Below are 15,046 nucleotides of genomic sequence, written 5' to 3' on the forward strand. Positions count from 1 at the left end.
CTTGAAAGCATGCGGCCTCCGAAGGATGCAGCCTCAAATATCAGACACAGCTACAGTTAGCATTGTTATCAAAAGACCAGTTTTTTAAGACAACTGACAGGAGAGGGGCACCTCGGGGACCAATCAGATTCCCGCACACCTGAAGCTCTCTGGTTTTCTATTGGCTGAGGTTAATGGGTGTGGTTGATAAGCCGTGTATTCGGCGGGCGCTGGGACCCAGCAGAACTCCCTGTCTCTCCCCGTGAACCGTTGGTGCTCCTGTCTCTCAGCTGGGACACATCAGCTGAGACGCGGAGACAAGTCGGACGGTTCACGGCCGTGTGGCTCCGACACATTTAACAGGAAACTCGAAACTCTTCCTTAGAGATATGTGGCCACGGTGATGTCGCCATGGCCAAGCGACCGGGCACCGACGACGGGATGCTGACATCGCCGACCCTTCTCCGGGACTTCGCCGCCAACCTGAGCGCCGGGGATCTGTTGAACATGGACTGCGGCGACGGAGCCGAGGAGGTGTCGCTGGAAGAAATCCTGAGCCTGTACAGCCAGCCGATAAACGAGGAGCAGGCCTGGGCAGTGTGCTACCAGTGCTGCCGGACGCTAGCGCAGAGACACCGGAGGAAAAGCCCCAAGTCGGCGGTTGCCTCGGCTCCTGGGTGGCCGCGGCGGATCGAGGGACCCGGGGACGTGAGGATCGGGAGAGACGGCACCGTGGAGCTGCGCTTCGGAGACAGCGCAGGTAAACGAACCGGGCCCCGGGGCAGGTGTCGGTTATTTACCCCGACACGAGGGCCGAGTAACCGCATTTTTTTCTGAAAGACAAAGCCCCCCCCTGTTCTTTCCCAGGCTGCCATTAAATGAAACGCTTCCCCGGCCGACTCCTCCACTCGCAGGCCAGGAGCGGAGCATCCCCACAAAGAGGCCATGTTGTTGTGGCTGTCTGCTTCCAGCCATGTGGTGGATGTGTTTACAGACGCGCTTGTTAATAATGCATCGTAGATCATCGCTACATAGCTCCTGGGAATCCTAATAATAATATTAATAAACAAACGCCAGGGAGGCTGTGTTAACATCTCACCATAAAACAGACAGTCTTTGTTCTCACAACAGAATCTGCTATTTGCATGATAAACACGCTCCGTGGCTCCAGTATGTCTGCTCTGGGTCCGTGTTTTGAAATCCAGCTCCTGCAGCAGGTCAGTTAGCTTCAGTAAACATTGGACCATGTGATGCATTCGAACTGCAGAGCACCGTGGGAGCCAGAAACGAGCCTGCAGTGAAACGAAAGGGGTCCAAAAAATGCAGATGAGTCACTGCGGCTAAAAACCCCTTGATTTGTGTCCTTTAGATACAGACGCACAGGTTGTTGTTGTTGTTGTTGTTGTTAGTGGAGTAAAGGTTCAGTTGTCCAGTACATTCAGAGCAGGGTGTGCATCTGATGTTTAAAACAAGGAAATGCACGTTAGCGGTCAAAGGTAGCGTGCACACATGCTGCATAGAATTCATTCACTCAGTTCTGAAGGAATAGTTCGTGTTCCACCTTTAACTTTACACAGCAGAGCTGAAGTTATTTAGTAGATAAATGAATCAGTAGGAAATATGACTATAAATTGCACAGTTTCAGTGGTTCCAGCTTCTCAAATGTGAATATTTGCTTGTTTTTTATAGTCTTCTATGGTAGTAAGGTGAATAGCTTTTACATTGTGGTTGAACAAAGCAAACGATACGGAGATGTCAACATGAGTTTCTGACATTTCAAAGCCAAATTATAAACCCTAAAGAAAAGTAATCAACAAATTATCAGCTCTAATTAACCTGACAACAGGAAGAGGCAGACTTTCTTGGAGACATTTTTTTGAAATTGCCCCAGCATGGATTTACGCCTGTGGTGGAAGTTGAAGTCACATGTCTGAGCACCTTTTAACTCGTGTCGAATCACCACACTTTTGGGTGGTAGTGTCACAGATCTTGGCGTGCTGATTTGGTCACATGAGAAGCAAAATTCCATCTTTCTCTGATCCCAATAAAAGGGAGAGAGGACCCGCTCCCGATGTTAATATAAAGTATTTAAATATAAAGGGCACAATAAATTTCATTGAAATCTGTGACAGACTAAAAGTTTGATGATTTGATACAGAATGACCAACCTACTGAATCTAGTATAATCCAGACTCAGATATTAATGAAACCAAGGGGGCTCTTGTGTAATATAATGTAATATTGAGAGTGTATTGTCTATTCAAGCTTCCAGCAAAGATTATAACCTTCTACGTCAGCCCGGGTGTGTAGTGCAGGTGAACACAATGTCTCCGAGCCTCGCACCCTTTCAACTACATTCCATTAATATGTGAGAGATAAAGGTGGGTGTGGGAGGAGGATGTGTGGCAGTCAGTGGAGCCTCAGGCATGAGTTAACGTCCTCCCTCCCTCTCTCCCTCTCTCGCTCTCTCTCATGGGAACCTATTAGCCACCTGCTTTCTTCTTTCCCCTCCCCTGTTTACTTCTTCCCCCCCACGAGCCGACGTCTCGGTCCTGTTCCCCTTCATCTCAGAGTATCACGCTAACCAGAAACGTTTGCCATGTGTGGAAATCACACTTTCAGTATAAACAGACTCGTGTCATCCCATGTGTCATCGCTCGGCCTGAAATAGAACAAATGTGATGATTGGAGGCACAGCTTTAAAAGTCTTTGACCGCAGATGAGTTTAGAGATTAATGGGGAAAGTTCTCTGCCGTGCCTCTCTCCAGTTGATGGTGTGTTTTGGGTGAGCTTGGCCACGTCCTTATTATTATTATTATTATTATTATTATTATTATTATTATTATTATTATACTTGGCGATGAGCGAGACCTGAGTCTTATTAAGCCTCCAGCAACTCAGCGCCGGGTTTAAAGAATCTACTTGCCCCAGCAGAAAATATAAGCTTATGCAACCTACGTATGGCCTGCATATATATGACTCAGTGAAAATGTGTCATCATGCTTTGGCCGGCACCCAGACCACCGGCGATCGAGCCCCACAGCCTCTCTGCCCTGCTGTTGTGGTCAACTTTCATGTAATCTCGGCACACAAGGAAGCGTTCATGTTTTTTGTGGTGCTTAAGAGAATCCCACTAACAAGCGGCACAGAGCCCAAGTCCAGTGTTATCGATGCACTGCTCCTGCTGCAGTCAGATCAATTCACATGAAGAGCGTCGGAGAATGTATTCACTCCCACTCCTCGTTGCCGGAAGGAGCCTGAATGATGCATCAAGATGAAACTTGTTTACTCCAAGATTTCCAGTGATTCATACCTACAGGAGGGTTTTTTGTTGATTTGGCACATGCTGTATTTTAACTGAAATGATATTCGTACACTTAATGTGGTTAATTATCTCATTGAAAGGGTTTAAGTTAGGATGGAGCCTCCTCTTCCTTATTTGTTTATTAGATTAGAGGCCAGTGATAGATGAGACAGAAGTTTCCATTTTTATCTTTGGTCTATAGCTCACTCTCTGTTGAACCCTTCCAGCAGCAGAGATTTAGATTTTTTTGCTTTGAATAACAGAGTCAGGGTGACACTGAGCTCTGCTCCAAATATGCCGCTGCGATTTAGTTGCTCCTATGAGAGACGAGGGCCCTGGCCACGCCACATCTCTCCTTCGCTTGGACAGAGGACACAGTGTTTCCCTGATGAGCTTTGGAACATGACGGTTGATGTCTGGAGACCTGCACAGAATAGCTACAGAAAAACTGTAGAAGTATTTTCTTCTGTCTTGAAGCTCTGCATTTAAAAAACGAACTTGTCCTACTGGAAAAAACATAATCATTTCCTCAACCGATGGAATTCAAACCGGAATGGTTTCAGCATTCAGTGAAATGCCAGACTGGAGCAAAGTAGCAAATTTTTTCCAGATGCCCTGATCCTACACTTTGAACTGGTGAAAGTCTGCAGATCTATGGCTCTGTTTGTACTTTCACCCCTGACGTTACTCTTTCTCACAGTCAACCTTCAAATCGTTAGTTGCTCATGATAACTCGTCAAATGTTAAAATAAATCTAGTAGACAAGTTTAATATTTGATTTAGACAGGTGCTGATTTATTATATTTATATTATATTTTTCATTATATTTGATCTGTCTTTTGTTTAATAAAGTTATGAAAGTAGTTGTTTTCTCAATCTTGTTTCTTGTAATCAATAATTTATATTTAGAAACAGGTTTTTGTAAAAGCTAAGAGGCCACATTCAGCCTCAGTCTTAAAAGGTCACTGTCATGGTTGAGGTATTGGTTTCTTTATTTTTTACTTTCCATTTTGAAAGAGGTTACCCTGGTAATAATGGATGCAAGTAATGGTTTGGATGTGTTTCCCCTACAACTGGCCCCCGGTGGCAGGATTTGACACTTCATTTTGCCTCAGGCGGTGGCTCGCAGAGAAAACATAATCATTTATTCACTCCCTGGTTTCACAGTCATCTGTAGTGCTGTAATCATGCGCTCCAGCTTTTCATCTGCTCCTGGGTGGCTACATTCTCACTCGCAGCAGGAGAAGTTCAATCTTTTAGTGTGTGTGTGTGTGTGTGTGTGTGTGTGTGTGTGTGTGTGTGTGTGTGTGTGTGTGTGTGTGTGTTATTTCTGTCTGTTCATTGAAAGATGACTCGCACAACTGTACAGTACATTAATACATATTTCACTGGGTGTTTCCCTGGTTGATTGTTAAAATAACGACATGCATAAGTAATAATCATCCCTGTTCATACGTGTCAATAACATCCATTCTCTCTTCTGTCATTACAGATGAATACACATCGGCCCCCACGTCATTAGAGGTGAGTTCCTCCAGTCACTTAACCATCAGTGGTAGAAAATGAGTTTTCTGTTCCAGTGAGTGCTGCTGGAGCTGTTTTGCCGGTTTTCTAATAACAACATTCCAGCAGCAACACTCAACACAGAGACTGCTGTCTTTTTTTTTTTTTTACCTTGAGGTTTGGGTGTCGATGCATTATTTAGTTCACTGATCACGCTGACTGAGACATAACAGTTTCACAGCTTGCCCACCATTGATGCTATTAGTGAGCACTTACACCACAAATAGACCGGCGGGGCCGTGAGGAAAATGTTTCCTCTGCATCAAGCCGGCGTAAAAAGACATTCTGGTGGTATTCTTGTTCTCGTGTGTCGGGACTATTTTATCTGTAGCAACTGATAGAGCATTGCTTGTTACGTCACATCAGTACAGTCTAAGTACAGACATGCATGATAAGCACTTTCACCTCCAACAAAGAGGTTATGTTTTCCCCCTGATCCGTTCATTGGTTTGTTTGTCAGCAGGATTATGCAAAAACTACAAAACAGATTTCCATGAAACTTGGTGGAAGGATGTTGTATGGGCGAAGAAATAATCCATCACATTTTTGCATAGATGCAGACAAAAAGGGCGGATCCAGGAATTTACTTTCACTTTCTCAAACATTGGGAGATGGGGTGCTGGGGAAAAAATCTGGTAAATGTAAGGGACAGATTTCTATGTGTGAGTCCATTTTGCTGAGGCTTGACTGAATTTGACGGGACTGTTTGGAGTTGGGGGGGGATTCTTCAACATAATCTCAGTTTCCAGCACCTGCAGTGAAAGTTTAGTCCATCACAAATCAGTTAACCTGTTCAAAGGGGTTAGGGTTAGGCACGGTGCATGGCAACCCTTTTGAGTGTTTTGCCCACAGACTGAGCTCCGACCTGGGAGGCTCATGAGTGAGTTCACTACAAGTGGCACTCTCCACTTTGTTGTGTACTTATTGTGTGAGCTGCACTCTAATGCAGAAGAGTGCTTTAAAGGAGAGCCCATCTTTGTTCTTCTCCTCTTTTAGTTCATGAATGCGTTACTTAAAAAAAATTTCAACACACATTCAAACATCAGCACCAAAACCACGTGAGGGGAGTATGTGGCCAGTGTGTATTTGGCAAAGCTGGGTGCATTATATAATGTTGGGAGGAGAAGTCGCTCTCTTAAGCTTCCTTATGTGTACACAGACTAATTTCACAGAGTCCTCTGTCATCTCCGAGCAATCTGGTCTTCCTTCATGTTTGTTTTCGTTTTTCCTGTGATCACAGGCATGCACAGTATGTGTGTTTTAGCGTGGCTCGGTCGGAAAAAGAATTCCTCTGTCAGCTGACGGCTGGAACATGAGTGAAGTCTCATGGCGGAACTGTGACGGCTCAATCATTGGAGTGAAAATGTTTGAGTATGAGAGTTTTCTCACCTCCATTACATCAACCTTCTCTTCCACGGTAGTTGATGCTGGACTGCTCCCCGCGTGATGACAGTGCTCATGCTGTGATACTCGGGACAGGGCGTGTTCGGTTCCTTGGAAATAAATTCTTCGCATCTGTGTAATGGACACACCTTGGTTATTTAATTTTTAAAAATGTTTTTGTCTTATTGATTGGTATGTTGCTCAAGTACAGATATGACCACCTGTCACGGGTGTGAGGCAGTGGCTTCTGTTTCTAAATCAGTTGTTTGCCCTGCATGCAAAAAAACAAACACTGCAATGTGGCTGGTAATCTCTCTGTCAGTTGGTTCACTGTTGTGGTCAAGATGGAATTCAGAGTCCTACACGAGTCAATTTTTGCAAACCTACACTTGCCACATCGACATAGCTCTGTACAGGACCCGATCTGTTTCTAGTTTGACCAATCACATTTGAGCAGGCTTTGGTTGCCCCACAGGTAAACAGTCCATGTGGAGAGCAAAAGAGTCTGAACACATTGACTGAAATACATTGGCTATTGGCTTTTTTAATCTATCTTCAGTCATATGCAGATGGCTGTGAATAGAATTTGGCCAAAATGTCGTATGGACACCTACAAAAAGCTGTTTGTGTTCTTTGTGGAGAAAGGTTCGACCTGTGTGATAACAGAAACTAGTCAGACGCAGAGTGCAGCAAACGAAGGATGGGCTCTTGGCTTGGATATCCACCGTCTAGACAGGAAGTCCCACAATATTGGCTTGGCCATTGCCCCAGAGGCTAATTCATGATCTGATGATAGCTGATGGGTTTCGAGATCGTCCGATGCATAACCAGGAAATCTCTCAACTGATGAACTGACATGACATTTGTGTTCATCCTAGTGGAAGAAGCCCATTGATGGTTGAACCTCTGTGTTTAGTGCGGATATTGGCACGTCAACATCAGTAATAATGCAGAGCAATGCTTTCACACATTTTGGCCCTCGTGGTGTTTTGGCCTGAAGGGTTTGTTGTGTCTCAGTCTCTTGTGTCAGCCAACAAGCCAGTCAGTCAACAAGCCAGTCAGCCACTGCCTCCCTCTCGCATACCTCTGCTTCTACACACTCAAGTGTTTTGCAGCTAATCACTGGCTTGTGTGGAATTGACCCACTGTCCTGCTCACTTACACCAAATAACTTGTGTTGGAATAATCATCAGTGATGTCCAACTAGATTCTGATTTAGGTTTATTACATTAAAACTGGTCGCTGGTCATGAGTTAGCTTTTCCTTCTTGGTGCCGTGCTGTTATTTTGGGGATTGATGGTGAATATTTCTAACTGGAAACCAGGCTCCATGTGAGACTTGCACCTTCTGCTGCAGCCCACAGCACAAGATTAACCCAGTTTGTCTGCAGTTGAAGATTAAGGTGAGATTACTACGAGTATCCTGTTACAGGTTCTCCAGGTTGCCAGATCTGCTCAGGACTGCGTAGCACAATTTAGGGCCAAGACAATTAGTCGGCCGGCACAATTCACAGGGTTAAAGCCTTGGATTTTGAAATGGATCCTAATAGAGCTTCAGTTTTGATTGATTCAGTTCTGGTGTAAAGTGATTAATTCAGGTTAGATATGTGGATGCAGCTGATGAAGAGGGGCTTCTGCACCATAGACTGTTGAAATGACTGCTCCCCTAAAGTGAAGCCAAATAATTTTGATCGCCCCCTGGTGTCATAAACCCTGCCCCCTCCATTAACCAAACTAAAAAGTTGAAATGCACATCAAGTTGGTTTCTGCCATTTTAGTTTGTTCTTATCAAACTGATGCATGTTCAAGTGTTCATTGGCTGGCTCACGATTGCTCAAGCGCATATGTTGCTGGGACCATCCTTATCTGCAATAGTTTGTCTTAATTTTTGTAAAACAGGAGGAATCAGAGACGTGTCGTCCATACAGTCCAGGTTCTTTACGAATACTGGCTGTCCCTCTTCTCCTTCCTGATGTCACACTGCATATTTTGAAAGGAGGAAAGTGATGATTTTCATGTAGTTTTAGTCAGATTCTTTTCTGGGTCAGTTGCCTGCTTGTTTGTGGATTCAGTTCAGACAGCAACCCCTGGAGTGACACCCAATCTGATCCCTGTCTGCCTGACATGTACCAGTGACCTCTTTATGTTGCACTCTGCTTTTATCCTAATCCATCAATGGATTTTTGTGACATTGACGGCTTTACTTAAAATCCCCAGTGCAGTTCGTATTACAGTCCCAGAGGTTACATTTCTGCATATACAGGCATATTCACAGAAAGCAATAAGCCCAAACGAATCCACATTATCGAGTAATCTGAACTAATTGAGTCAGGGTATTTATTTATATCCACAACAGAAGAAACATATTCCTCATTATCTTCTTGTCCAGTCAGTCCTGAGACATGAGTTGAATTTCCTTTGTTAGTCGGCCAAGTTTATGGAGCGATCAGATCTTTTACTGGAAATGTTTTGCAGTAGCTGCTAGAAAGTCCAGGGTGGTTAATGGAATGAGATAAATTGGTTTGTGTGAAGGAGCCAGATTTTCTCCTCTTGTCATGAAAGCTGCCAATCACATTTGTGTGATGTTCAGAGCCACTTTGACTAACCCATAAGGAAGAACTGGGTTATTTTGCAGCAGATTAATAAAAGGCTGTGGTGAAATAAAGTAGACTTGGGTCCTTTAAAAAATAAAGAAAAGCATCTTTCATCTTCAATATGTACAGTATATCACACTGATGGCTGCGAATGATGAGCTGTAACATCATAGGTGGATGTTGACTCCATGGGGACATTTTCTCAGTCCTCAGCAATTTCCAGTTGACTTCAATTGCCTTGGATGCAGACTCGACAGTTTTTGACCACGAACGAGCACAGAGAGCCTGTGACCATGAGCAGATATTTAAAGAGCAGCTTGTGTTCTGTCCGTCCATGAAAGACAGGGAAACGGCGATGCTGCAGACCGGGGGAGGCAGAGCATCTGCTATTGCGGTGGAAACCTCTAGATTTAGCTCTGGTTATGTAACTGTCTGTGTAGTGGTGGCTTTGCTCTACTACTGCATCAAACACTGAAGGCTGCTTATCCCACTGCTTTGTGAACTCAGCTGGCCACAGAGACACTCCAAAGGCAGCAGTGCGATCGAGTTTACCCCAAAATCTGGTCAGTTGCAAAGCATGAAAATATGAGCTCATCATTTTTACTGCAGGACATTAGTGCTGTGCTTCCCTCCCCGTCCTGCACCACCTTTTTAAATGAACCTTGAATCTGAAGCTGCCCATAGTTCACCAGTTATATTGGTTAACAGCATGGATGGATATATGTCAGCTTTACATTTGACAAACTGAGCTCTTCACAAACACCTTCTTATCCCATCTGTGTACTGGTTGCCACATTGGTTCTTCTTCCATCATGGATACTCTTCTTGTTCTGTTTGATTAGCTATTGTATACAACTGAAGATACATATATTTATTGTTTTAGGATTATTTGTATTTGCCGTTTTCCTCTTTTAAACTAAACTGGGAGACGATCAGAACTTTTTGTTAATTATAAATAGAGCTGTAGCATTTTTCCCTTTCTGATACCGATACCTGGGCTTTACATATCTGCCAATACAATTACAGATCCTGTATTATCCTTTACTTATTTCATGGATATTACCAGCTGTATGTGATGGTATTATGGTATATAAAATTGCAATAGTTGCACGTAAAACTTGTACTGGACTAATATAGGTGAAGCTGCAATTTCTGGCCGTGATTGAAGCACAGGCAGAAAACCTCCTTCCGACAGTAGCACACAGCCTCAGGGCCTCGAGCCACAACCATCGTCAGTATTTATACTCAGTGACCAAACTCGCCTGCTTGCCTCTGTGATCTGTTCGGCCTTGGAGCAGACCAAACAGATGTCCTTAATTATCTGTCTGACGTTTTTTAGTTTGGTCATCAAAAGGCCAGTGTTAAGGCTTGACCCATTTTCACTGAAGTGGAAAAAACAAGACTTCCTTTTTTGTGTGGGCACAAAGCTTTAATAATGTCATGTTTGGGAGAAAAAAGGGTCAATTTCAGCATGAAATGTTGTTTTATAACTTATTAGCTTTTTGTCCTTGTTTCAACGTGACCGCATGTGTTCCTTCAGGAGATAAATGTGATTCATGAGTAAAACATTGTCTTCATCTTAATCATTGATTCCTGAAACGCTCCCTCTGACATCGGTCTGAAAAATGGAGATTCTCTAGTATAATATAAGCCATTGTTGGGAAAACCACATTTCTTACCCTGGGCAATGATGTCATATGAGAGCCTAGTATCTTTTTATTTGTTAGTGGAGTGTGAGAAAAGTGGAGGGAGCCTGGAGAATATTGTGAATGGACATATTCAGAAAGAGCCACATTCATGAGGAGGATTTGTAGAATTTACACGTTTATTTAGTAAACTGGTAAAAAACCTGCGTCGGCACTGATATTACATTGTTTTTCCTCCTTCGACACCCAGATGATTCATCTTGCTGCATTTCCCAAGTTGAAACTGCTGGAAACTTTGTGGGTGACTGAGGCCTCACTGGTGGGAACACACTGTATGTGTGTTGCATCCTCTGTGGCAAGCTTCCACCTCTCCTAGGTGGAGCCTGGTTTCTATTAGTGGCTCAGGCGGTTCCTGAAACCCAGCAGTGGGTTCTCTGGACGTCTTTCCCAACTCTTAATCCGCACAGTCATTCCCCCGCCTTCTTCCGCCTCGCTGCCTTTTGCTTTGCCTCCTTTCCTCATTCCTCTGTCACAAGTCTTCATATGAGATCATCACGTGTAATTGGAAAATCAAACTGTTTCTTCCCCTCCTTACTGTTTCAGATGTTTTTCCCCATTCCTTCAGACATAAACTCAAATGAGACTCAATAATATTCTTCACTATAAAGAACTGAATTATATATATATATATATTTTCTTTCCTTTCATGTCTGTAACATAGGCTATCTATAATGCCACCAGGGGGCAATCAAGACGCATTGGCTTCACTTATAGGGGGCATTCATTTTGTCCGTCTTAATATACAGTCCATGGTCTATATTTGGCAAACTGACATAAATTATACCCATTAGGTATAATAAATATTGCTCATTTGGAAATGTAGTCTAATGCAACTGATATATTGGACATGGACTCGAGGATTTTCCATATTTCATCACTGACGATAGTTTAGCGTGAAAATTTGAATCAAGTGAATGAGAGCCCTTGTACTGTCTGTCACTGCAGCATTCCCCGACTATCGCACAGCGCATGTTGTCCTACAGATGGATTATGAGGTTACATAATCAGACACTAAGGAATAGGATATTTATTTTAGCCCTGGAACAGGATTACCAGCCGCGCACAGAGACCGTTGATAAACGATAACATAGAACGCCACAACATTGATCTTTGCTCAATGAGATTAGGATTAGTAGATTAGTGTTGGGGAATTTTGATGGGTTTGGTTACTTTTATTGTTTTGGTGTTTTTAAGAACTAGTGTTTTTGTTTTTTAGGAAGACGGTGTGGAGTTTAAATCTAAATTTAAAAAAGCCACAATGCCATGGCAGTTTCTAATGACACAAATTCAGAAACAACTGACACAAAGACATGATACACTGCTGTTTAGTATTGAGCAGTTCTGACCAGACACAAAATTGTGAATAAATAAAAATGTCATGTTTATTTTTGATTATATACATCATTACAACTCAAAGGCCCCTGTAGCTTGAACAGAACTGACATGAAATTGGTCCAACTCTCTGTTTCAGACATGACTTATTAAATTTTCACCTTTTTCATTCTAGATCAAACAAAGCAGAAGATGGGCACGTAGCTCTTTGAGTCAGGTGATGCAGAACTCTGTAGTTTGTCTTAGGGTTTTAAAGTCAGGATTGTCTTTATTGTCCCACTGTCAGACTGTGACAAGACAAGACTAAACACACAGAGCAAGTCTGTGCCTTTTCACATATGATGAACACAGCAGCCTTGGGTCAGACGCCTTCAGGAAAATGCCCAGAACATTAAGGCAAGGGCTGGTGCCTGGGTAGAGCATGCAGGAGGACGGACATGACGTATAAACTCCACTGCACAAATCACATGTTTTTGTTTACAGCACATTGACTCTGGTGGTGGCCCTTATCGTGAAAAGCTCTCGATTTTTCTGAAAGCAGTTTTAGTGGAAAGATTTGGGTTCTTGTAATGAGTATGAAATTATATGCAATTGCTGACTAACTGGAATGACTAACTTTAATTGTTTAAGTGTCTTCCCTGTTGAGGGAAAATGCTGTATTTACAGAATTTTATAGTTTTGAACTCTTAAACGAAACTATTATTCCTTTTACGGGTTGAGAAAAATATTTTTTTCTTCCTTTTTATAAAGATAAATTAACCATTTGAAATACCCTGAGAGACGGTCATCACAAACCTGAAGAAGGCTGTGTTTATTTATTATCTCATGAACAGCTGTTGTTTATGGATGACAAAAACAATCCAGTGGAAACATCTTGGTTGCTGAAGTAATTAACCCCAAACATGCTCAGTCAACACCCTCTCTCTCTCTCTCTCTCTCTCTCTCTCTGCACCAAACCCAAGAGCAGTCAGCCGTGCCTGTCCACACCGGCTTCACCCATATCGGCTCTGTTTTTGTTTTTTAGACGCCTCCCTTTTTCAACAATGTGGCGCCATTCCTTTTAAGTATAAGAACATACAGTACAGGAATGAGTCACAGTGTGCCGCGCTGATGGATCGTTTCATTGCCTTTTAACAAAAGCTTCGAGGTTTTGTTTGTTGTTGCTACATTTAGACCTGCAGTGATGCCATGTGGTGCCAAATATGGTATAAAGCAGCACTGGGCTGTCACTCATCAAGGAAAACTACCACTTTTAACCAGTTAGCTGATTGAGTAGAGTTTCTCTGATTGTAGTGTACAGAATAATGGAACAATTTGCGTTATTTGTCCCGTCAAACAAAATGTCTGGAAGCGAGATGAGCTCAAAGGCACATTTAGGACAAGAGACGTGAAACTTGTTGATTTGAGAGCATGGGTTGGATGAAGCTGTCGGGAGAAGACATGCTGCAGTGAAAGAGCGACTTTGTCTCGCAGCGACGCGGAGGTAGTTTGAGACATTAAGATGAGTTGGATCAAGCTGCAGAAAAAGTTGGGTCATACCCGGCTTATTAATGAGGGGAAGCAGTTGTTAAATGAAATCATCCTAAGATTCTGGTAATGATCAGGCGGTTTGGAGGAACACTGGCCTCATTTCACATCTGCTGTGGGCACATGACCCGTCTTCCGGTCTGTTCAGGTGAATGGAGTTTACTGTCAATAGACTTGTTTATCCAACCGAAACAGGGCTGCAATGAAGTGGGGTTTGCTCCATGAGGATGTGCTGGTGTGCCATTAATTACAGATCAGCAGGGGCAGAGAAAACATACAAAAACGCACTGTAGAAACTCATTTCAGAGGAACTGTTTTAATAATAATTTTTTAATAAATGTTTTTTTTTCTTCTTTACAGGTAATTGACTCACTGGGCGTCATGATCTACAAAGCTCTGGACTTTGGCCTCAAGGAAAATGAGGAGCGCGAACTCAGCCCTCCGCTTGAGCGCCTGATCGACATGATGACCAACAATGAAGAAACGGAGAGCGACCCCTGTCCCGACGAGGGCTACGAGGCCACTGAGGAGGAGGATGAGTGTGAGGAGGAAGAGGAGCTCGTTTCCACTACCACTACCGGCACAGTCGGCAGCATTCGCGGCTATCGAGATATTATCTTGGTAGGTTGTTCTGCGAAAGTGTTTTTGCTTTTTCCACCCTGCATTTCTTAGGTCAGGTCTGTAAACAGAGCAGTACGTCCACATGTCATTATCACTCCAGCTCAAAACAAATTTCCCTGATGGAGGCCGTCACACTGTAAATTCCCCAAGTAGCTTCAGAATATGAGACTGGTAATTAAAGCTGTGTAAACACACCGGTATTTGGGGAATAGGCTTAGAATCGTTCACGGCCTGTTCCCTCCATATAATGAACCTGGTGTAGGATATAAATGTTAGGTCTGTTTCCAATGCAGCACCGGCCCGGCCCCTAATTCCTCCCAACAATGATTCTCTTTGAGTGTAGCCTGCAACATGTTGATATGACATGGCCAGATTAGGCAACGAGACATTCCTGACTGACCTTCCTCGCATTCTGCTGTTGTGTCAGGCAGAGGCAGGTTGGGTCGACGAGGGTTCAGCGAGACGTGAGGCTGACTGGTGTTGACAGGAATAGTTGGCTGGTGAATGTGCAGAGTGGTGCATTAGTAAAATGGAGCAAACTGAGGGAGTGCCTACATCGGCCAACGGCCTCTTACCAAAGCTGTCAATCTGAAGCTGCTTTCAGACAAGCACTGAACTCCAGATAATCTCCTGACATTCTCCGGAGGGGAGAACGCAAATGTCTGCGGGGTTTTCTACCACCAAGCCCGTTGTCAAAACTCTGGATAATGTCTGAATGAGTCCATGTGAGAAACCGGCAGAAAGATCCTCCGCAGGATTCACCGCAAGCAAATTGGCTAGGGTTAGGGCAAACTTTGCAAAAAGTCTGGACCCAATTGTGCCAACATCCTTTGGAGTTGATGTCTAAACACGGCTCATGGTTTGGATTATTGTCCAAACATTTATCTCTTGACGATCGCTCACAAGTTGTCACGCACAGGGAGACATCAGTTTGACCTCAAATCTGTAAAGAGTGACACTCATGTTGCGGTTTAACTTCTTTTGTGCCTCCTATTTTTCGGGTGATAAATATGTTTTTGTGCTTGATAAATAACATTG

At 43.5% G+C, this 15,046-nt stretch overlaps 1 protein-coding gene across 14 annotated transcripts in view; it reads left to right on the forward strand.

The window, feature by feature from the left end:
* The first annotated feature begins 216 nt into the window (after positions 1-216).
* Positions 217-15,046, forward strand: part of spire1a (spire-type actin nucleation factor 1a) — a 30,592-nt gene continuing 15,762 nt past the window's right edge. For 7 of the 14 annotated variants that reach the window (XM_034599469.1, XM_034599471.1, XM_034599473.1 and 4 more), the window contains exons 1-3: positions 217-739; positions 4,776-4,807; positions 13,748-14,008. In XM_034599469.1, the coding sequence (XP_034455360.1) occupies positions 391-739; positions 4,776-4,807; positions 13,748-14,008 (642 nt within the window). In that variant the 5' untranslated portion in view covers positions 217-390. The remainder of the gene's footprint in view (positions 740-4,775; positions 4,808-13,747; positions 14,009-15,046) is intronic. The other 7 variants (XM_034599467.1, XM_034599472.1, XM_034599475.1 and 4 more) reach the window with 4 other exon arrangements.

Source organism: Hippoglossus hippoglossus, chromosome 11 (genome assembly GCF_009819705.1).
Source record: "Hippoglossus hippoglossus isolate fHipHip1 chromosome 11, fHipHip1.pri, whole genome shotgun sequence".
NCBI classification, from domain to species: Eukaryota; Metazoa; Chordata; class Actinopteri; order Pleuronectiformes; family Pleuronectidae; genus Hippoglossus; species Hippoglossus hippoglossus.